This window comes from Furipterus horrens, unplaced genomic scaffold (assembly GCF_987537825.1).
Source record: "Furipterus horrens unplaced genomic scaffold, mFurHor1.1.pri manual_scaffold_5, whole genome shotgun sequence".
Taxonomy (NCBI): domain Eukaryota; kingdom Metazoa; phylum Chordata; class Mammalia; order Chiroptera; family Furipteridae; genus Furipterus; species Furipterus horrens.
The window spans coordinates 153,562,068-153,586,739 of NW_028327175.1; the positions used below are offsets into that span (position 1 = coordinate 153,562,068).

General features: G+C 41.1%; 1 protein-coding gene across 1 annotated transcript; it reads left to right on the forward strand.

Annotated features, from left to right (window-relative positions):
* Positions 1-203: 203 nt before the first annotated feature.
* On the forward strand, positions 204-24,151 carry ZNF365 (zinc finger protein 365). The gene is made up of 5 exons (XM_090279303.1): positions 204-323; positions 2,251-3,006; positions 14,859-15,039; positions 22,472-22,509; positions 23,241-24,151. The coding sequence occupies exons 2-5, from the start codon at positions 2,264-2,266 to the stop codon at positions 23,500-23,502; spliced, it is 1,224 nt and encodes a 407-aa protein (XP_090135429.1). The 5' UTR covers positions 204-323; positions 2,251-2,263; the 3' UTR covers positions 23,503-24,151.
* Positions 24,152-24,672: the final 521 nt, after the last annotated feature.

A 24,672-nucleotide genomic window follows, 5' to 3' on the forward strand; every position in this document is an offset into this window, starting at 1 on the left:
ACCACGGCTGGGAGAGGGGAAACGGTGCTCCAGAGAGCCGGGCAGAGCGAGGGTGTCAACCCGCAGCCACGGCGCTCCAGGACTCCCTGGGGCGTTCGCTCTCCAGGCGCTCGGGATCCCAGCAGCCGCGCGCGCCGCCCCCGCAGGCCCGCGCCACGCTCCGCCCTGGACGCCGCTGGTCCAGGCGCCGGGGTGCGCGCGGGTGGGAGCGGGCCCGGCTCGGCCTGATTTACGGCTCTGCTGAAAACCGCTTCGCTCCCACAGCAGCAGCACCGGCCACAGCGGCAGCAGCAGCAGTGGCTGCAGGTGCAGCAACAAGTCGGGTAAGTGGGGGCTGCGGGGCATTCTGCGCCTGCAGCCCGGCCCAGGGGGCGCAGCGGAGGGGGCCCGGCCGGAGCTGGAAAGGAGGTCCAGTCCCCGCACCGCTGCGGGGAGTTGGGCTTCTCGGCCCCGCACCTGCACGAACTCGTGTGCGCACATATCCACTTTGGCACCCGCGGGCTTGTGTGCTGCAAGGCGGGGGCGGGGAGAGCCAGGACCCCGGGGTCAGGGTCCTAGCCTCTCCTGCTCAGGCTGAGAAAATTAGGGCTTTTATGTTAACCCTGTATACTGGGGTTTCCGCTGGGCCCTTGATAGCTTGCATACTCCCACTGTGTTTGATTACCCATTCCCCCCTCCAGAATGCCACTCCTTTCCCATTGCCCCTAAAATCCTGACTTCCCCTTCCTTCACTTGTCGCCTGCATTTTCGGCCAGGGCTTGCATATCCTCCCAGAAAACCGGTAGTTAAACAGCCCCGTGTAGCACAGGAAGAGGTTCCCCTCTCTGGGGGCCAGGGGCTTATGAACCTGGAAGCGTTGCCTGGCTGTCTGGGGATCATTTGCACCTCTGCTTTTAAAGAAGTTGGAGGCCCAGGAACAACACTTTTCAGCCTAGACCCTTAACCGAACTCCCTCTTTTGAGAGCCAAAGGTTTTTTACGTTTAAGTGGAAATCATTCCTGGAGGAAATAGATACTGCGCGCTGCTTGCAGAATTGGGTTGCTAGCAGTCATCTGTTGCTAGGGCTAAGATAAGAAATCCGTACAAGGGAATAAGAACTTCCTATTATTAAAAGACTTATGCTGATGCCTACCTGGTTCAAACACTGGCCATCTCTAGAGGTTGTCTTTACTGTCTAGAGGTTGATCCTTAAAATAGGATCAAAGACAAGATAAATCCATTCAGAGCACCCACTTAGATCAAATAATATTTGACACATTGGGTTCCTAAATTTTAGTGAATCGAGTATGGAGGCCATTGTTCTTATAACACTTTGATTTATGTCATCACATCAATAATTAAAGGACAAAATTAAGGGCAAAAATCTCAGGTTAAAAAATTTTCAACCACACACCTAGTTTGAGTAACATCTTTCCTATCCTTGAGAAAAAGATCACTGAGCTTGCTGTCTTAGGGCCTATTTTGACAATTCATGCTGAGTTTTCCTCTCTCTCTCTCTTTTTGTATTTATGCGTATCAGGTTGTTAGTAAAACAGGGAATGGTTTTGCAGTTAGTGTACTAAATTCAGAAGGGCAGGAAACTTGAATCCACGTCTGGGTCTACCGTTTCCCATCTAGCCTTGAACTAATTAACTTTTCCTCCTTGCTCCAGTTTTCTCATCTGTAAGAAGGAAATGTTACACACCCTTTTTATCCTGGCCAGGGGTTAGCATTTTTTGTAAACTCCAAGTAGTAAGTGTTTTGGGCTTTGCCTGTCATAGTCAGTTTAGTGCAAAAGCAGCAGTAGACAATATGGAAATTAGTGGGTGTGGCTGGATTTGGCCCAAGGATTGTAGGTTTTAATTTAATTTAATTTAATTTTTTGATCCTCACCCAAGGATTTTTTTTTTCCCCCCATGGCTTTTAGAGAGAGAGGACGGGAGAGAGAAAGAGAAAAAGAAAGAAACATCAATGTGAGAGAGAAAGAGAAAGAGCATCAATGTGAGAGAGAAACACCGATTGGCTGCCTTTGAACCTGCAGCCTGGGTATGAGCCCTGGCCTGGAATCGAATGTGACACCTTTCGGTTTACAGGTTTATGGTCCTACTAACTGAGCCACACTGGCCAGGGCAGACTTTAATTTTATATTATATGCAAAAGTCATTTGAAACCAAAAAACCTCTGCCCATAGGGAGATGACACCAACAACAGTCATTTGAGAAGCATTTTTAAAAGACATGTAAACTACCTGTTTTATGTTCCCCTGCCCAGGACTTTTAGAGTAATGCAACAGAAGGCTTTTGAAGAAAGCAGATACCCCTGGCAGGAGTCCTTTGAGAATGTTGCTGTGTGCCTGCCATTCCGCTGCCCAAGGTGCGGAGACCATACCAGATTTAGAAGCCTGTCCTCGTTGAGGGCCCATCTGGAATTCAGTCACAGCTACCAGGAAAGAACTTTACTGACAAAATGCAACCTCTTTCCATCCCTCAAAGACACAGACCTAGTCACTTCCTCCGAACCCCTGAAACAAGGAAAATTGCAGAACTGTGGCAATGTGGTGAAGCAGAAGCCTAGTTATGTTAACTTGTATAGCATTTCACATGAACATTCCAAGGACAGGAAGCCATTCGAGGTAGTGACAGAGAGACCTGTGTCCTACGTGCAAACCTACACTGCAGTGGACCTGCATGCTGAGTCGCTGGATGGGCTGCGGTCCAGTCCCGGACTTCCCACCTCAGACACCAAAGCTGCTTTTGAGGCCCATGTCAGAGAAAAATTTAATCGGATGGTCGAGGCGGTGGACAGGACAATCGAGAAGAGAATTGATAAACTTACCAAAGAGTTGGCCCAGAAAACTGCAGAACTGTTGGAAGTCCGGGCAGCTTTTGTCCAGCTGACTCAGAAAAAGCAGGAGGTTCAGAGACGAGAGCGGGCCCTGAACAGACAGGTGGACATGGCGGTGGAGATGATCGCTGGGCTGAGGCAACGCCTGACAGAGTCTGAGGAGGAGCTTCTCAGGAAAGAAGAGTAAGTGGCGCTGAAACAGGATGTTCACCCCTTTGCTTTAGGCCACTTCCCACCCTGCCCTCCCCAAATTACAAGCAAATGTTAAGCAAGGTTTGGTTTTTATTGCAGGTACCTTGGCTGCATTTCTCACTGATAGCGTTGAATGTGGGAGGTACAATGCTTTAAATATTATTTGCCCTCTCTGTGTATGTTCTGCAACCCAGCAACCTGAAAGTCAAAATATCTAATTCCTTATCACCTTGGAAACTGTAAAGTACAGGCAATGTTTTCAAAGAGGAAAGTAGTGCTTTGTTTCTGTGATGGGTGCCGTTCCCAGAACCCACTGCTGAGCGGGAGAGTTGAATGGGAGTGCAGAAAGGATGTGCTTTCCTTCTTGACACTCTCCACGTAATAAAGTCAAGAGCTTGAGTTACTGTCTCATTCAAGTATAAAAGTATGCTCTATATACAAATAAATTTGGCTTCTTTGCCATTTTGGAATATCTGCCCACTGTCATTAAACATCAATTGCGGAGAATCCATTCAATTACAATTTTTATTTGGAAGATGTAAGCATTAGGAAACTAGAGGAAACTTTCTGATATATTGTGCTTCTATGATTTAAGTTTGGAAGTTTCCTTTTTGTAAAATGTTATGTCATACTAGAGTAAGCCATGCCTACTTGCAAAGTTATAGTTGATCAGGTAAGCTAATACTTTAAAACTCATCATACTTGGAAAAGCATTTCCTTAACAGTAATTATGGATTCAATTCAAACTAAAAGAAATATATGTTATAATGCATTTGTGTAATTCCCGAATGCTGAACGTTGGATTTAATTTTAAATGGAGGCTTGGAATTCATAGGATGAAAGGACATAAAAATTGATAAACTAAAACATCTTAGAAGGATGGTTTCCAAAGAGTTTGAGTTCCAATAGAGAGATTGACTTAATTTCATACTTTTCTGCCCTCTGGCATTCTTCTTCATGTGTTGTCTCTTAATATGTAGTACTTAAAATTCCTCCACTTGTTAGGAGGCTGAGAAGCCCTATATATTAAAGAGATCATCACTCACTATCACTAAACACTTACATTCTACCTAGAGGGAAAGCCTGCTCAGCTCAACTAGACACTTCAAATTACATAGCAAGGGAGGAATTGATTCAGCCACTGATTTGCTTTGATCTTAGGGAAATGGTATCTAATGAAAGATGTTTTTCTCCTGGCTTCTGGTGTTTCCTGGTGGGAAGTCAGTGCCTTGACCCATTGTGGCTCAGGGGTGACTAACGCTGCACCGCTGGGAAAATGGCAGATGGCCTTCCCCTGCGTGCAGAGGATAGCTTAAAATTAAATTTTATGGTATTTCTGTTTGATTCGAGAGCAGTGAATTTAAAAAGTAACCGAATTGATTGTATTTACTTATTTGTTGTATTTTATTAATTAAATCTGTAAGTGATCGTGGATGTGGGATCTGCGGTGGTGGTTGCCTGGAACACAGGAAGACTTTGATGGCAGAGAGGATCACATGGTTAAGTCTAGGTTATGGTCAAGTATCTAACTGTATTTTGAGTGATGGGTTCAGGGAAGTTTTATTATTGAAAAGAACTGGTTTACTAACTTGAGTAAAAGTGGGCCATTATCAATATCAATATTGATAATGTGTTTTGGTTACTCCAGTGCTGTCACCTGGGGACCAATTGAAAACTGAAAAACTAATACATACTTGTAAAAAAAATTAACAGGGTAGAACTGCCTGTGTTAAAAGTCCTCCCTCCTCTGCAAGCATACCCACCCCATCCTCTGGAGATAGCCACTATTTAGTTCAGTGACTGTCCTTCTAGACCTTTCTTGTATGCATATAATCATGTTATTTTATACACACAGAGTTACTATGTTTTTCCAAATGGAGTCATGACACATGTTGTTCATGACACTTAGGTGGGGAGTTTGTTTTTGTTTTAACATAGTATGTTATAGGCCTCTTTCATGCACTAAACATAGAAGTATGTCATTCCTTTTAGCTGTTGGGTGGTATTCCATGGTAGGGATGCATCGTGGCTGATTTAATCAACTTGCTATTGATGAATACACAGTTTTGTTCCATTTTCCTAGTAATATAAATAGGGCCTCTGTTAAGGTCCTTGTACATATATCTTTGTTCATGTTTTCGTGAGTATATATTGGGGTAAATTATGAGCCGATTTTTAGTATGACATTTTTTGGACTACAGAAAAAAAAAAAAGCAATGTCATTAAAAAAAAAAAACATTTTAAACGAAAATACAGTGAAACTACCTGAAACTTTTAAACATAAAATAAACAAAGTCTTCATTTTTTAAGCCTTCATTTGGCCCGTTCCATCAGTTTCTGTATTCAAGCCTCAAATAATCATTCTTTTTGTGCATAAAATAGGACTGAAAGAGTCTTGTTTCCAGAAAGGACAGTGGAACTCTTGGTTTGTGGCCCTTGCCCTCAGTGTCTACAATGTCCAGCCTCCCTGCCCCCTCCACCCCAATTACCTGAAATGGGGATGCAGAGCGAGCCAGCAGCCCACCTGCCACACCACTGAAACCAGGTTGATTTGACTAGATCTCCCCGGCTGGGCCATGCCCCTTCCCTCCTCACCTCTTCCTCACCCAGCCGAGCCTTCCATCAAAGAGATGACCTTTCAGATGTGGGGAGCTTCTCTTTGACCAAGCAACCTACCAGAACTGTGCACCCCTGCAAAACCCCTCCAAATGAGCTCTCAGAGCTCATTTGCCAGAAAAAGTGGGTTGTTACAGTACCGTTTGAAATTGACTTAAACTTTGGAGAGACACACCTTTAGTATTTAATACTCACATGAGTTTCTCTTGCCTATGGGTTTTTCTCTCAACTTTAAAATTCTTTCTTTCAAACTGACATAAAGTACTCTAATGGCTTATTCTGGCCTGAGACCATCTATAGACTGAATCACCTAGGATTGAAGAAGTCTATGAATATATGTGTTTTGTAGCAGAGGAGATTGTTTGAATTGGCAGTATTTTGTACCTCTGTACTGATGAGTCTCATTGTACCTATGTAGAGAAGTAGCTATATGTTTCTGGAGAGCAGATCCAAAAGAGAAATTTCTCTTTGTCTTCAAAAAGTCTGTGCGATTTTAAATGTCCTGTGGAAACAGTTATTTACTTATTCAGGAGTATTCAGGGCTGTAGGGTAGTGCTGCCCGTAATCAGGTAAATCAATCCTGGACAACCTTGCAGCAGGGTATTCCTTAACAAGAAAGGATGGCTGTGAGTAGTAGCTGGTTCCTGGCTCTGTTGGTCAGCTGGGGTTTGGAGAACATCAGTGTAATAACAGTAATCCTAAACTTACATGCGCACTCTTCTGCTGGGGAGGTTGGGAAGTGCTGCCTGCGTATGCATGATGTGCCTAGCACTGTGCTAGGTGTGGGGGGGGAACAGGAAATTCTTGGTATTTTACCCTAATGAACTCAAACTCTACATAGGACAAATCAATATACCCATGAACACATCCATGTTCAAACCCAGGGCCATGAACAAGTGCTTAAATACAAGCCATGGTTTCAAGTTGATAAAAAGTTAGAGAATAGATTTTTCTATTTAAGAGGCACCACTGAGGAAGTGAGGACTAACAGCAAGAATTTGCATTGGTAGTCAGAGGTTATTGACATTGGAAGACAACAGGGGGGTTAGACATGCCCCATGAGGGGACTGTGTAATTTTAGTACTAGAAGGTACCCCCTGTCCCCTTCAGGATAACACCCTCATTTCACAGAAGTGGGAAGTAAGGCCCAGAGTGTGGAATGACTCACCTAAGGACAAAAATTGAGTATCAGAGCTGAATCTGGAACCCAAACTCCCTGTCTTTCTGCTGAGTGCTTTTTCTGTTAATTCACCATGTCTCAGCCAGACTTTTGAAAATGTGACATTTTCCCAAAGTGTTAAGACTTAAGTAATACTGAATCTGCCCCACCTTGGAATGTACTTGCTTCTTTGCTATTTTGAGAGCGCTGCCAGAATGACATCATTTATTTTTCTGATGTGATTAAAGAAAATGTTAGTTGGCCTCATAGGTGTTGGGAAATGGGAAATGGTGGCGTCATTAAGTATGGTTATGATATTAAGCTTCCAGAACATGAGCCCAGGGCTATTAACTTCCAACAAGGGCTCTGCATGTCCACGCCCAATCAGGGGGGAGCCTGTGGCCCCTGCCCTTGATTTCAGAGAGGGGCCTCTTTGTAATCCCATCTCTAATGTCCAGCCTGCTCTCTTGTGGGCTCTGATATAAACTTTTCCCCTTATCCTTCATCATTTGCACTGTTCCCCAGATAGGAGTCTGCAGAAGACAAATCTTTATAGAATGTGTGCTGAGTGTCAGGTACTGTTCTAGGTTCTGGTCAAACAAGTGGTCAGCAAGTGAGTCCAGGTCCTGCTTTAATGGCAGGAATAGACCAGGAGGTAAAATAGACACTGAACAGATCTTCAGGGGTATGATAAAGAGACATATAGGGGTGGCCTGACCCACGTAACATCCATTGGGTTTCTATCCAAAGCTGGCTGTGGAGCACTGGCCTCTAAGAGGCAAGTTTGACTTGGTGACTTGCTTTGCACAACTAAACCCTCTTGCCACTTAATTACATCTCTCCCATTTTTGGTGACCTAAAGCAGTGAGTAAGCAACTTGGTCTCCAGACTGATTTAGAGCTAAGAAGCAGGCCAAGAAAAATCATGTTAAATGTAGAGTTCAGTGGGACAGGAAGGGGTCGGTTTGTTCCACATTTTAATGCATTTATTTAAAGAGGAGGTTCCTCTCTTCCCAGGCTATGTTCCATGCAGACTTATAAACTACTATAGGAAAAAATGATGTCAGACATGCCCCCTGAGGAATGTCGTGCGGTAAAAGTTGGAGACAAGAACATTTACTATTTCTCTTGTCTCTTTCTCAATTTCTCCCTTCTCTCCTCCAGTCCTACCCCACCCCACAGAATTTGGTCTGAGGGACTTAGAACGTTAAGTGTTGATCTACTTAGAATCAATAAGAATAATTTGACTTTCTCATTATTTTTTAAATCCTTAATGAGAAATATATACTTCTTGGTTTATTCAAAGAAGCCAAAAGAGGAAGGTAAGGCAAAGGGCTAACAAAAGTCGAGAAGTTATGGTCCCAGATGTGCAGTAGTTGCAGTTCCACCCCATGGGGTCCTTCGGGTACATAGGTGCCAACCCGGAACTCCAAGTTTGCAGCCAGGTTCCTGGGGCTTGGAGGTGGTCGAGTCTGACTTTGGGATTAGCCTTGTGGCTGACATTACTGTCTGTCTGAAGTGCTCTGTGATCAATGGCTAGACTATTTTTAGCCGGAGATATTTTTACCATTTCATATACCTCTGAAGAGGTTCATAAATCAGTAATGTAAAATGAAATTTAAATAACTTGGTAGAGCTTTGCCTTTGGGAGGAGAAGCTGATATTAAAGTGTTGTTTAAGAATAGAAGAAAGGCATCAGTTTTAGGTCCCACCCTCACTCCCATGGGAGGTACCTGTATTAAAGGTTACTTACAGGTTTTAATGCCCCAGTACTTGTCTGGAAAAAGATAAAAAGAAACCTAAGGATCTTTTCATCAGTTAAAGATTTTCAACTAGAGATGTAGTTGCACATTTCATGAACTCAGCAGAAATTTGTTGAGACCCTACTATGTACTGGGCTCATGTTAGATGCTGGGGGTATCACAGTGAAGGAACAGGCAGGGTCCCTGATTTTACTAACTGATTTTATAATGAAATGGGGTAACTGGCACGAGTCCTCTGCAGTGTGTGCTGTGACGGGGTCCAAAGGTTGTGGGAGAACACAGCAGGTCACCTAACCCGCACCCAGCCTTGTGTTTGGGAAAGCGTGCAAGCAGGAGAGCCCTGAGGTTGGAGGGGTCATTCAGAGTGGGAGCTTGGGAAGGGTAGGTGAAGGGAGCCTGGTGGAGGAACAGCATGTGTAAAAGCAAGAATCTGGCTGAATGGAGTTCACTGCAGCAGGCGCAGAGAGCTATGTGATGCACGTTATTAATGAGGCCCAAGGCACATAAAGCTACAGGATGGCCATGAAAGGTGGAAACAGAGGGGACTAGACATACTGAGTGGTTTATTTATAGTAGGTTACAATATGTGATAGGATGGGTGTGTTGACCCTCATTAACAATGCATAGTGCACTGCCTATGTAAGATTGAAACGAAGACCACCTCTATCTCTACACCAGTGTCTTTGATTTTTCTTAATGAACCTGTTTTTATCCCACCTCAGAAGAAGTAATTTAGGCGTTTGAAATGAAATAATATCTATGTTTCAGATCTTATGGCCATCCTGTAAATGAGTGAGTGCCTGAGTGAACAAATATTTTTTTTTCTAAATAAAGCTGTGATTATACTGAAACGGCTTTTCACTCAGTGCTTCCTTAGAATTCTTAGGATACTGACAGATTTCGAAGCCTGGAAGTCATCTGGCAAAATAATGAACTTCAGGACAGTTTCTTATACTATACTGGCATTCTTTCCTTTAGTATCAAATCTTGCTTTAAATAAGCATGTTTCCCACTGAAACTTAAAACTTGAAACTTTGGGTTTAATTATATTTAACATTTTTAAAAAAAGAAATAAGTCAAAGATGGGGCTGGTGGTAGCCTAGAATTAGGTAATTGCCCTAAAGCTGGTCTATACCCGCGCGCTGACCGAACTGCTCCCAGGTTTGCCCTTTCCTTCTCATCTGGCCTTCCAGCTTCCTCACGGAGTTCTGAATCACAGGGTTGAGAACCTAAAATAACACCACGCAAGTCTTTCTACTCTTCTGTCTGATAGCATCCTATATTCTCTTTCTTAGTCACATTCTGTAATTACATATTTACTTTAGTATTTACATTTTATATTAGTATTTACATATTTATTTTAGCAATTGTTGCTTTAAGATCTGCTTTTCTCACTGTATCAAGGCCCAGCACATGACCAGCCACATCCAACATGTTTTTGTGGCGCCCATGAGCTAAGAATGGTTTTTACATTTTCATATGGTTGGGAAAAAAAAGAAAAATAATTCATGACATATAAAAATTATAGGAAATTCAAATACCATTGTCCATGAAGTAAAATAATTTAAAAAATAAAGTTTTGTTACATGGCTGTGCTCATTCCTTTACATGTTGTCTCTGGTCTGTTGTACTAGGCAGAATTGAGTAGTTGTGACAGAGACCATATGGCTTGCAGAGCCTGAAATATTTACTCCCTGGCCCTTTACAGAAAGAGTTGGCTGATCCCTGGGTTAGACATTAAGTTTCACAGATATAGCCATGAGTTCATGAGAGCCCCAGCACTAAGCCCAGTACCTGGTAGCATTCAATAAATGTTTGTTGAGTGACTGAATAATGGAATAATTAAATCTTACTCATGTTTTAGCCCATGTTGCCCACCCTCACCAGAGTTCTAAGGTTCTGGATCACTCTGATACACAGTATGGCAGCAGTTCCCAAACTTTTTGACTTCACTTCCCCTTACACTCCTAAAGAAAAATATGAGGATCTCCAAAGCTTTTCCTTGTGTGGGTTTTTATCTATTGATGTTTACTGTATTAGAAACTAAAACTTAGACATTTGAAAAAAACATTAATTCATTTACAAATAGCAATAAGAAATCTATTCTTGCTAACAAAATATATTTCTCTGAAAAAATAACAATTTTCCCAAAATCAATTTAGTGAAAAGAGTGCATTGTTTATAAGTTTTATAAATATTTTTAATGCCTGTCCTAATAGAAGACAGCTGGACCTTGTTAGTTTTTCTGCATTTAATCTGTTCCAAATTTGTTATTTTGTTTGAAGTAGATGAAGGAAATCCAGGCTCACACAGATATGTAGTAGGAAAAAGGAGAAGTATTTTAATACCATTTTCAGAGAATAGTGGGTATTCTGCTTTGATACTATGCCAAAATTCGACAATTAGTAGTTTCTTAAACGTAATTGCAACATGGAATCAGAAATTATATCAATGAAAATTTCATTATGCCTTGCATTGAAATCAATGTGAATGCATATTTTACTTTTTGGAGTGTAATTATTAAAGAGGTCACAAGTGCAATGTAGTTAAATAATTTCTTTTCCACTCAGGAAATTCCCAATATCCTTAGGGAAATAAGAGGTGTTTCTGGATATTGTTAATCCAGACTGAACAGGATGTGAAAGGGGGATCTAAAGTTGTACATACATGCTATTCCACACTTACTCACTGGGTTTGTTACTGTTTTTATCTAATACAGATATCCAAACACAATCTCAGTATGATGAATTTCTCTAGTCCTGTCTTGTGTAACTTCTCTTTTAAAATTAAATCATCAGGCTTGTTTTAATTTTTTTTTTCTTTTTAGTTGATGTGAAACATCCGTAAACTGAAATTAGGTTAACATTGGTGCCAGATTGGTTGAAAATAGAAAGCATATTAACTTCTCAGCTTCAGGGCACAAGATAATTGGATGAGGGAAAAGTTAGAAAAAGATGCTTCTCTTCTCCCAACATGACATAACACTCCATGAACAACTTGGAGCATTAATGTTAATTCATACAAGTTTTATATGTAACCAGTAGCAAAACAGTGCATAATGTAAAAATACAGCCAAAGTCATAAGCTGTATTGCATTCAGATTGTTTTATTGATTTTTGAGGTGTTAATCCTGTGGGATTAAGCTGTCAACTATTGCTGTCTTATATTTTGAACAATACAGCCTGAGAGCCCAAGAATAGTAAATACGTACAGAGGGGGAAAAAAGACTAGAAAAAAAATGTTGACAGTAGTTACTCTGGGTGGTGGGATTATGGGTCATTTTTTTTGTTTCTTCCTTGTCGTTTTTAAACATTAATTACAAGTGTTTATTGATTATTTATTATGTGTCATGTATTGGGTGATGGACTTAGAGCAGAAAACAAAGCTAATTCTGCCCTTACTCAGATCTTCCAAATAGATCAATTTTCATATTTCCTATAATAAGTGTGAAATCTCTTTATAATGACATAAATATAGTAAATACTATAAAACCAAAATGAATTGAAAAAATACAGTGTCTTTTTTCCATGGTTTTTTTTTGGCGGGGGGTAAGGATTGTAAGTTTTGGGTTATTTTCTCTATAAGTACAATTTAGAGACTTTTTCATGATTCAGTTATCCTAAATATCACCAAGAAAGTCTCTGCAATGGGCTTCACACCAAATGAATTAAAGCCTTGATGTTGGGAGGAGGAAGTAGTAGCCATTTTCTGAGCTATGTTTTCAGGGGTGCTTTTGATCTGTGAAGATACTGTCTCCAAAGGATCCCAACCATGACTTGGAGCCACAAAAGGGCCAAATGTAGCACTCAGATGGACCCTTCAGTTTCTTGCTGCTAGTTAAGGTTTGTTACTCACTTCGGAGGCAGCTCAAAGTCAAATGACAGTAGAGCTTGAAAATTGGCTTGGGTCCATGTCCTGGAACAGCTTGGAAACTGCACATCTTCTGTTCGGAAACATCTGGGAATGAACCTCATGATGAAAGAAACCTCCTTTCCAAAAGAACTCTTATATCTCTTATGTGGATATTTTTCTGACTACTAAAAGATAATTACTACAGGATTAGGGTTTATGTTTGATCCTAGATAGGAAAATAGAAAAATGGTAGCTGGTATAATGAGCAGTTCTTTGAGTGTATCATTTTTGACAACCAGTCTTTTTTCTACTTTTATAAATATACAATTTCCAAGGTTTTGCAGAAATGTTTGACTCTATAGGAAATTTCAGGATGACATAATATATTTGCGAGAGAAAAATCATGACAAATTATAAAAGCAGCTCACTGACTAGTCAGTCAGAAAGGAGTTGGAAGCCACGACTAGCTCTTTTGCATAGACTTTCTGTGGAACTGACTCCTGAGCTGGCCTTCCCTGAAGTTTCTACTCTTAAGAAATTATGGATCAAGGAACTAATATAAATTACCCATGGACATGGACAACAGGGTGGGGATTGACTGTGGGAGAGGAGATGGGGTGGGTGGGGCAGGGGAGATCAACGGGGGAAAATGGGATAATTTTAACAGAACAACAATAAATGAATAAATAAATAAATAAGTTATGGAGCTCAACAGAAAATGAAGTTCAAGTGGAGGTTGAAACGATGCAGAGGAGGCAATGAATTTAATTGACTCTTTAGAACAGTGGTTCTCAACCTATGGGTCGTGACCCCTTTGGAGGTCGAATGACCTTTTCACAGGGGTCGCCTAAGACCATAGGAAAACATATATATAATTACACATTGCTTTTGTGATTAATCACTATGCTTTAATTATGTTCTATTTGTAACAATGAAAATACATCCCGCATATCAGATATTTACATTACGATTCATAACAGTAGCAAACTTACAGTTATGAAGTAACAACGAAAATAATTTTATTGTTGGGGGTCTCCACAACATGAGGAACTGTATTGAAGGGTTTCAGCATTAGGAAGGTTGAGAGCCACTGCTCTAGAACAACTGCATGAGGTTAGATTTTAGAAATAGGATTCATTTATCTAAAATGAAAGAGGTTGGAGGGGGAGATTGTTTAGAATCTTGCTTCTGCCTAAGTTGAGCATGGCCAGAAAAATGAGGGGTCACTTCACAAAGGCTGAGAGAGATATTGGTGATGCAAAAGAAAATATTATATCCAACAGGTAGTAATATTATGGAATTCACTATCCCCAGTGGGGGTGGCAGAACATACAGTAAAATGACTGAAAGGATGTTCATGATTTCTTATTAAGTAAGGCAAGTCAGATGAGGAGAACTGTGATACTGTACACCAATTGGTAGTGTTGATTACCTGCAACTCGACCTGAGAAAAAAGCTAAGCACCGCTGTATGTGTGTGTGTGTGTGTGTGTGTGTGTGTGTGTGTGCGCGTGCGTGCGTGCGCGTGCATGTGCATTGAGGTGCTCTGGGGATGTCTACCAAAATGTTATTTTCATACTTGCATTAGCAACAAAAAGAAAATAAAAATAGTAATAAAGTAATAATTTTTTTTTCTGGATTTGTGAATCCACAAGGAATTACGTGAGTAAAGGAGTACTGTCTGAGGTATTTTTCACAATTTATTAGGAAAGGGCAACCTGCACAATTCTATGTCAACTAAAATAGCTTTCCCAGTGGACCTTGGTTCTACTTCAAGATAGCACTTCTGGGGCTGTTTTATTCTTAGCTCAAAAATCTACTGTTGGACAAAGTGACTCATCTTATTCACATAAGCATTTAGCATGGCCTCTTGCTTCCATACCTTCCCTCTCCGTAGGCTTTTCTCCCCTAATAGCCAAACTTTTAAAATATAAGTCAGAACTTATCTCAAAAGTGTGCAGTAGTCTTACACCTCATTTATAAGAAGTTCTGGAATCATCTGTGACCTCTGAGGCCCTACCTGGTTCCCTGCTACCACTGAGCTCCCCTTTCCCCACTCTGCTTCTGCCACACAGGCCTTTTTGCTGCAGCTTAGACCCATCTGTATGTTCCCACCAAGGTCTCCCGAGTATCTGCATAGCTTATTCCTCACTTCGGGTGTTGGCTCAAGTGTTACCCCCTCCTTCACCCCTTATTCTGTCACTCTGTCCCCTTGCACCTAGTTTCAGCTTTCTCCTTAGCACTTATCACTACCTGACATATTTTTAGTAAATTTTATACTGACTAGCTCCTACTAAAATTGTAATCACTAAAATGGAAGTTTATCTCTTTTTGACATTGCTATGGCCATACAGCCTAGGGCAGTACCCAACGCAGAGTAGACAATAAATACATGTTGAATGAATGAATTTCTGTCTCATTTCTCCATTTTGTGTTCTGACATTTTTCCTTGCAGAGAAGTTGTTACATTTAACCATTTCCTCGAAGCTGCAGCCGAGAAGGAGGTTCAAGGGAAAGCTCGGCTCCAGGACTTCATTGAGAATCTGTTGCAACGGGTAGAACTGGCGGAGAAACAGTTAGAGTACTATCAAAGCCACCAGGCCGTGGGCCTCTGCCGAGATGTTAGCGAGCACGTGGTAAGTCACGCAGGTCTAGCCAAAGTATGAGGTCCTTGGGTTTGGTGACATCCGGTCAAGGACAGAGGAAAAGGGAGCTGGAGAGTCACTCGCAGGATGCTCTAGACATCGTTTGAGAATACTTCCCTGGCCGTGCCTGTGTTATGAAAGTGAGGTACATGAACCCAAGACACCCAGAAGTAAGCTTAATTCTGGATGCACAGTCTCTAGTTCTTCACCCTCTGACTCCACGCACACCCAACTGAATTGGTAGAAATATTTTTATATTTGTAGAATCATAGAGTTTGAAGTATCCAAAGAAATCATCTGTCCCAGCCTTGGTATTCAGGTAGATCAGAAGATAGTACTGTATTTTGGAACTCTTCAGGGGAATCTCATGAAAGTTTTGGCCCTTCTCAACAATGCAAGATTTAACCACCTACTTTTTTTTTTTTTTCAATTAATAGGAAGAAAAACGCTATTCAATAGCCTCTTTAGATTAAGCATTCTTTAAAAGTATTTTCAGAGACAGAAAAATTCAGAGGTGATGGCTGTTACAGAATAAACCTTTGCATAAAGTTTTGCATATAGTTTTGCATATGGCTTAAGAAACCACAAGCATCCAGATGAGAACCCTGGGTATGAGTGAAAGTCCAGACTCTCATAGTGACTCAGTCTAGATTCCCCAGTCTCTTTGGAGGGGGCTGGGGTGTACAGACAACCATGCTTTAGGTGAGGGGAGTAGGTGGTAATTTTTGTCCTCTATAAAATTTCCTTGGTGGTATAAATAACAAAGCCAAGAAAGGATTTCTGAAACCCCAAAGTGGTTTATTTATAACATTTTTTATTATTTACTGAATTTCATTTATGCTTACCTCCTTCCCAGAAGATTTTTAAATGATCCTTTTACTTCCCCTGCAAATAACCTGTATATATAAGGAAACAGGAAATACTTATGCTAATCAAAAGTTTAGTAAGATTGCTATTGGTTGATAAAATGTTTAGTTTGAGCATTCCGGAAGCCAAGATGGAAAGGAAACATGGTTAAGTAATAAAAGGAGGGGAAAAAAATGAAGGGCAGGTGAGTAAAAGAAGGAAGATCAGAAGGAAAGAGACAACAGGAAAGAAAGGCGAGGAGGAGGAAGGTAAGAAATAAAGAAATCGTACCCAGTGCTTACTGTAATAATGTGTCCTCAGTAATATAGGTTTCAGAACCTTCTGGAAACAAAGTAGACTGACTGGAATTACATTTGTTACACCGGTGAGGTTTCTGTGTTCAAAGCAGTTTCAGCTACATGACATACTTATTATTTTCCGGGTGGGAGTCTGTGGTCCCTCCCCTGGGGGGGAACCATTACTCCCCTCCTTGATTCTGCTGTTACCCCTGGGAAACTGGGAGTGGGACACTCTGAGCCTTTTCCTGCCTCCTTCTTCCATCTCGCCCTGTTTCAGGAGAGGGTTATGGCATGACAGCTCATGTGTGAGGGCAAAAGTCCTGCCTTCCACGTAATTCTCATCCTCCTTTTAACAGGGGAAGATGGTTGATCTTCCTGGGCTTTGAATCTTCTATAAAATGAAGCAGTTAGACGAGAGGCTCTGTGAGATCTCTTGGCCTCTTCAATTCTCTGCTCATCACCTAGCTTTGGTGGTTGGGAATTCTAAAATTGAAATGTTGCATTAATATTTGCACTTACAAATAACCCAGAGCTAAGAAATGTGTAAAATTCTACTATGTTAAGACAAGAGGATCTTAGAGAGAAAACAATGGAAGGCAAAGGGGGAGAAAGGAAGCCCATGAGTTCTCTCCCTTATTTATAGTTCTGTGCTCATGTCCTCTGCTCAGTTTATTTTTCCAGCTTGAAAATTGAACAGCTTTCATAAGACATAGTGAGTTATTATTTCTTGTCATGTTGTACCATGTGATCAAAAGTTGAAAAGCATCTCTGTTCTCTAGTCAGGTATATAGTTAAAATTATTTTTATATGTGCATGCATGCACAACATGTATATATGCACACACATACACATAAAAGCACACATGTACACATGCATACATATATAAAAACAAATATGGTAGGAAATTAATAAATATTTATGTTCATGCCCTCTGTGTACCACACATGAATGGTATCATCTGCCTTCATCAGACTTGATTTACCTAGGGAAGAATTGATTAACTCAAATAAAGTGCAGTTAAGATTATAGCAGGGAATTTGGACGTGAGAGCTGTTGGTGAGTAAGGCATGATCACACTGTAAGGAGGTGACCTCTGATCAGAGGAGGGAGCATACATCTCTCTGAGAAGACCAACAAGGAGGTGTTTGATGCCTGAAAGGATTTAGCAGATGCAATTTACCCTGTTTTCATGTATAATCCTCTAATTCTGCTTTGCACCATAATCGACCACATTATGAGACAGTCTCCAGACCCTGAGACCATGTCTCCTTTATACTTAGTCTATTTCATCATAATAATATACACTCACCTTATGAAGTTAGGAGCCATGTCTTTGATGTCATGGAAGTGCTGAGTCTGGACTTCCAGGATAACTGTGGCTCTAGCTACACAGAGGAACTTGGATGCTTTTAGCTAGAGAAGCTTTGGATCATATTTCTATTAATCTCTGGCCCAGTGTAGTGAAGGTCCAGAGCACTGAGACACCCAGGTTTCTGGAGCCTTAGTCCTCCCTCCCCCTACTGGGGAGAGCTCTGGCCCCAGTGTACCCAAGGAGGGAACAGAACATTCTGAGCTACACCACCACCACACATCAACCCCTTCCTCCAGAACGGTTGGGAATACCATGCCCAACCTGACCTGGATCTTGCCATCACCACTAAGGCTGCACTACAAAACATGTGAATCATTTTTATTGCCCTTCTTCCACCCACCCCAGTTTCCTTCTCCTCTTTCCTCTTTTTCTCATTGCCACCTCCAGATAGCAGTGAAATTTCTGGATTGGTGTATAAATTCATTATTCCTAAGGTGTCCTCAAGCTTCAAGATTCTTTTGTGTTCTAGAAAAATTTCCTTCACCCCTCACAGTTAGTGCCTTTTCTGAAATAATGTTTTGGCATCTGTATCTTTCCCTTAATCCCCTCGAGCATTTTTGTTCTTTTTCACCTGGCTGGTTTCTAAAAGTGTGCTATGCTTACTCAGATATTTTCCCTTTATGCTCTGAAAAATGCTGTCGAATTAGACACAAAGTGACCCAGTATCCCATCTGCCAAAATCATGGACAGAACTGCTCACACAGAAGGTCATGAAACAGCTTGGATAATCTTATTTTAAGGATTGCATTTATTTCCTGCAGGTTGCTAAATTAGGACTAGCAGTAATTCATCTAACACTTATTTATTGGGGATGCAGTGCTTACTGAATGCTGAGGAAACTGCTGTGAATGAGATAGATGAGGTCCCTGCTCTCAGTGAAGAGGGGCTCCCAGTAAGCAAGTAAACAAATAACGAAGGTCATTCTGTATAGCGATAACTACTATAAAGAAAAAAAGTAACATGATGTGTTTGAGAGGTCCGCTTTAGTGAAATGCTTTCAGGAAAAGCCTTGCTGAGGAGGCAGCTTTGCACTGTGACCTGAATAACAAGAGGAAACCAGCTCTGAAAATGTGGAAGTGGAATGTTCTAGACAAAAGAATAGGAATTGCAAGTGCCTTAGGAGGGAACAAGCTGGGCACGGTTGAGTGCTAGGATGGGAAGTCAGAGAGTTGGGAAGGATCCAGATCATGCCAGGGCTTGAAGGTCACGTAAGGAGTTTGAATCTATTGCAGAGCATGGAGGGAAGCCAGTGGAATGTTTGAAGCTGGAGGTGATCTATGTTTCAGCAGAAGCAGTCTGGCTGCTCTGTGGGGAATTGACTGGAGGAGTGTAAGAATGAGAGGTGGGTTAGAAACAGTGGCAGGGGAGAGGAGGTGGCAGTTTGGATAGAGTGGAAGTAAAGAGAAGTGATGGGTATAAAATCCGTTCTGGGAGTCAAATTGACAAGACCATTTGGCCTTGCTGAAGGATTAGATTTAGTGGATGAGGGAGAAAGGAGTCAAGAATGAATCTAAGGCCCTGGCTGAGTGGCTCGCTTGGTTGGAACATTGTTCCCAATGAACCAAGATGGCAGTTCAGTCCCGCGTCAGGGCACACACAGGAATGAACCGATGAATGCATGGATGAGTAGAACAACAAATTGGTGCTTCTCTCTCTTGCTCGCTCACTCTCACACTCACTCTCACGCTCACTCAAAATCAGTAAAATTTTTTTTTTAATTAAGAAGAATGAATCTAATGTTTTGGCTTCAACAGTTGAATATGCAGTGCTATTTATATAAAGGGGAAGTTGGGGGGAGGCTGGGTGTCAGTTTCCCCAAGCCTATTATAACAACCTGAGACCCTATTTTTGTGTTTTAGAAATAGTCAGACTGGCTCTCAGTGCAAGGCTATTTATATTTTTCCAATCTGGACACTCCATAAAAGACACTCTTATCCCCATTTTCATACACTCCTGTCCCTATCCAAAAAGAAGACAGAGTGGACTAGGAAAAATGGAGGCAGGTGATGGTCTAAGTGGAAAGAGCCTCTCCATCTGCCTGAGGCTCTAGGGGCCAGAAGGAACAGTAGCCTCTTGTGTTCATGGGAAGAGAGCATATGAAATTCTATGGTGTGTGATAACTGGTCCCACGTCCACCCCAAACCTCATAACCTGTAGAGTCACTGGAGAAATTCTGATCCAGCCTGGATTCCACTTAACTTTTTGTGCATACACTTCCTTGCTCTTATACTAATGTATACTTATTTATACTTACGTATACTAAGACACACTTTTTAGGGAGGCTGTGCAGAGTGAAGACTTGCTCTGGCTTAGAAGGTGCCACGTTGGATTTGAAGTCCAGCCCTAACACTGGGAAAGCATTGAGGCTTCGAATTGGCTACTTAATTTTTTGCCTTAGTTTCCATATCTGTAAAATGGGGGTTATAAGGTCTACCTCTTAGGGTCGTTTTGAAGGCTGTGTTTGTACATGGTGAGTATTTTACCCGTGTGTGATGTATAGACATGCACAATTTATGATACCTATATATGAGGATTGTGGCTCATCTTTACCCATCTTTATTTATGCGTTTCCCTTTTTGTAATACACAGTAAATTATTCTTATTTCCTGAGGTCCCAGCAGGGTCCATTAGTGACATCCATAGGTGCTAAGGTTGTAGTTCTTAAAACTACAGGGACTCCTTTGAACTTTTGAAAATGCAGTTGGCCTTTTCCGCAGAGGGGGAAACATATACAGGTAACCCCTGTATAACATGGTTGTTAGGTTCCTAACAAATGCCGTGTTATGTAAATCCGTGTCATATGAAACAAAGAACTAGTACAAAAAGGGGGGGTTAAGTTTGAAAAATTCAAAATCTGTAATTTTTGTTCCAGTGAGATGAAATGTCTTTTAAGAGGTATTTTTTAATTTCTGCCAGGTATATTTCAGGGCTACAAATTAATTCACAAAAAGAAAAACATAATTCCCATTTCTTTAAAAAAGGTTGGGTATTACTCAAAAATTTTAAACATATGTATGTGTAATGTAGCAAAGTGAAAAACACAATTAAAGTTTTAAAGTGTAATTAATACTCCATGAACAAAATGGGTTTAAAATTCTGATTAATTTTAAAATTCTACAGGCAAATCTGATTCGACATAGTCACTCAAATGAAAAAATTTAAATGAGTTACCTTTTGCTCTTGAAAGCTTTTATCACGTACAGGGATTTTCCTAATTTCATGTTATATGGGAGTTTTCCCCAACTCTCTAACTGTGTTAGAACAAAACTGTGTTATAGAAGTACCGTGTTATATGGGGGATACCTGTAGACACTTACTTCCTCTCTCTCTCATAAAATTCCAAAGGGTATTGTGTATACATATAAGCAATAAGTCATCAAACTATATACGATTCTTTTTTATTTATTGGTTTGAGAGAGGGAGAGAGGGAGAAACTGATTTGTTGCTCCACTTATTTTTGCATTCATTTGACTGATTCTTGTATGTGCCCTGACCAGGGATCGAACCCACCACCTTGAGGTAGTGGGGCAATGCTCTAACCAATGTGCTACATGGCCAGGGCCAAGATACAGGTATACATACATACAGTAAAATGGAAAATTTGTGTTAATGCCTCAGTATTAATGCAAAAAAGGGGGAGGGACTTAAAGGGAGAAAGATCCTGTATATTTTTAAAAATGATTTATACATACACTAAAATCTATTAAAGGAGTCCAGGTGAGAAACCCTTATTGGTGGTGGTGGGGTAGGAGGGATAAGAAGGTAGAAATGCTGATGCCTTTGGGGTTCCCAAAGGCTGCCAGCCTGTTGTTCCTCTCAGCCATCTGTCCCACCTTCTTTGTATATTGCATAACCCTGTGACCCTCATGCAAGGAAGGTGCCTTTTTCTGTTCATATTTACTAATCTCATGCCAAAGCCAGCCAGTGTGAACAGGGTCAACAGTAACACTGACTTTTGCTTGTTAAAAGGCAGAAGGCAAGAAAAAATGCCATATTGCTTTCCTGCGGACATGACCCTCAAAAGTTAAGAAAACTTTCTGATATGCTCCTGACCAAAGCTCAAGCTGCAGACAGAAAAACTGGGGAAAGGGTCCCATTATGCTGAGCTTCGTTTCTCAGGTGTTTGAGTCTAACAGGGATGCATGTCTTGGCTGCACTGAGCCCCAGCTCCAAAGTGGTTCTTTCTCCACATTTTCTGTGTTATCCTCATCGTCTGCTGTCCGCCTGCCATTTCCTTTTGTGAAGGAGATCAGGAACAGAAGGTTTCAAATACACTGGGTTGGCCTATAACACGGATGGTCACATCTGGATCACAAAATGATTATTATCAGTTTATTCTGAAAATGATATTCCTAGGTCGGGCACAAAAATGCATGAAGATATCTTCACGGGGGTGGAAAATAATTTCAGTGATAGTGGCCTCAGACAATTGTGGAGTTGGTTGGTTTTCATATGCTCTCATTTTAGAAATGATGTATTTCAGGCAATAAACATTTTATGCCAATTTTCCCCTTAGTTGATGCACTGTGACCAGCCACAGCTGTCGTAAATTAGCTGCAAATGCAGTCTGAACCAATCAAGAAATAATGGTACATCATTCCAGTTTTTAAAAACATGTTTCTTCAAATGTTGCTCTATTGAGAGTCTCTTTGACTTGGTGAAATTTTTGAGATCTGCTGATACTGACTTCTTGGAAATCTCCAAACAGGGAGCCACAGAGAGTCCCTGAGTGAACAGAGGCTGAGCCTGAGACATGCCTGTTCACTGCTGGGACAGGTGGACATTTTTCCCGATAGTTACTACTTCCTTAACAGGAATATCATTTCTTAAAAATATAAGCAAGATTTTAAAAATCAAATTCAATCTTCAACTTAAGTAATGTTTTTTCTTATTTGTTTTCCTTTAGCTTACAGATATCTCTTCAAATAGGAAACCCAAATGTCTGTATGTATATCTTTTTATACTTGGGCCATTTGATAATGTTTGCATGATGTTTTCCTGTTGCATTTATATGGCATCTAAAACATAAATGGATTTGAGGGTCTCAGGTAAAAACTTACCTGCTTCTGTACCTAACTTCCTAAAATGTGGATATGGCTTTTTCCTGTGCTAGTTGTCTCTTAGTATATGACAGTATGATAGTACTATACAATATTTACGTAGTGTTTTATGGTATAACTTTCTTTTATTGAGGTATAGTATAATCATAATAGCTCTGTAGTACTATTAATGCAGGGTGTGTATTATATTATATATATACACTTATACCATAAATTATATACTTTATAAGAGCTGTACTACAGATTTGTCTGAGTCCCCTAGTAGTCAAAGACTCATGAGATACAGGTTCTGCTCCTATCTTCTCTATTGACTAACTTGTATGTATTGTATTATCCTGGGTAGTCATTTAAATTTTCTAGGTCTCAGTTTTTATCACTGGCAAGTAGGACTAGTAATATTTTTCTGAGAATGCAGTATCATGAGATCACCTCCTGAAGGTTACAGGAATTTTTGAAAGAAAAATACCAATATATATTAGTATTTGTTTTACTGGCAGCATTATCACTGCTCTAACATGCAGGAGTGATTGTATATGCAATGGGTAGTTTTTATTCTTTTAAGGCTTTAAAGAAATCTTTCTGTTCATCTCCCTCCTGCTGCCCGACCATCTGTAGAGGCCGAGGACACCCGCATTCGGTGGGTAACCACCCGGATCTCAAGACTCATTTTCATCCAAAGGGGAGGAGCTACCTGAAAAAAGCCAAGGATGACAGAGCCAGCATGCAGCCTGCTAAGTCCATTCATGAACAAGCCGAGAACCCAAGAGAACTCTGCAGACCACTGAAGAAAGGGGAGCCTCTGGGGTTTAGTCGGAAAGGCAACATCAGGCCCAAAATGGCCAGAAAAAAGCCAACAGCGCTCGTGAACGTCATCTAAAAGGATGGGTGTGTGGCCTGGACCATTGTTGCTGGACTTTGGGGAATGTTGTTTTAGGGGCCAACAATAATGTTCTTTTTCACACATCCCATAATAAGACACAATAGGATAGCAAAGTGCATAACACATTTACTTCCTGTCTGTGCAAGCATATGGATTAACCAGAATTTAACAAACGGGAGTTTCAGTGAACCAGAATTTTATCACAGGCCCCTTGTAGAACCAAAGGCAAATTACAAAAAGAATTTTTTTAAAAAGCTATCTTTCCAAAAATTTTAGTAAAAGAAAGCTCCAACTTCTAAAATAATTAGCCCAGTATCCAGTACTTTCTGCGCCAAGCATTCTATGCAGTGATAATTAGTTCTCAGACCCAAGGCCACACAAGATGTCAGGTACTAGAAAAAGATTCATCTGTGCCACTGCTTGCTAAATTATGAGACAAGGAATGGGAATATAAATTCTCTTAATAGCAGTGAAACAAAAATATTTTTGTTTTTAACCTTCCTCTCAATTAGTTTGAAAGCCTCCAAAATAAGACTTCCTGTTTCCTAGGGTGTTCTGGTTAATCAAGATTTCAGTGTTTGGGTTGCTACAGGCACTCGTTCGTTAGACTTCAGTTCTCATTTCAGTGGACTGTTTTTCAGTTTGTTTGATTCTGGTTTTCAGTTTCCCTGGATGCACGTTCATTCAGATTTTGGTGCCCCTTTGCTGTCTTCTTTGGCTGGGTATTCTGCACCCTAAGACCGTGCTGCCAGCCTCTATCCTAATAGCTGTTTCTATCGCTGTGGTTGGAGGAGGACATAAACCCTTTCGATCAGCACGCATCACGAGTTCAGGGTCTGAATGGTTGACTGCCAATGGCGTGCACATGTCGAGCGTTGTGAGCCATCCTGGAGGCACCGCAGCCCTTTCCCGAGACCTTCCCTGGCAGCATCAGCGGCCTCTCTGTTAGCTGCAGGCATGGCTTTCTGCTTGCTTGCCTGACTTATCCACCTCCTGCTGCTTCTGTGCCCTTTCATGACTAAAATATACATTCTTACCTTTCAACTGGGTATCTGAAGTGTTCATTGTACACTGCTTTCTAAAGTAGTATCTGAAATAAGCAGTACATGCGGGATCCAGAGTCTAAGACTGTCCTCCTCTCCTGCCTTGAAACGGCCTCTGCTTCCA

Excerpts from the sequence above, each read along its gene's own strand:
- ZNF365 (XM_090279303.1), top strand. The coding sequence starts at position 2,264 with ATGCAACAGAAGGCTTTTGAAGAAAGCAGATACCCCTGGCAGGAGTCC. Across the intron at positions 15,040-22,471 it reads GAGATGTTAGCGAGCACGTG|CTTACAGATATCTCTTCAAA; the intron begins GTAAGTCACGCA and ends GTTTTCCTTTAG. Across the intron at positions 22,510-23,240 it reads AATAGGAAACCCAAATGTCT|AGGCCGAGGACACCCGCATT; the intron begins GTATGTATATCT and ends GACCATCTGTAG.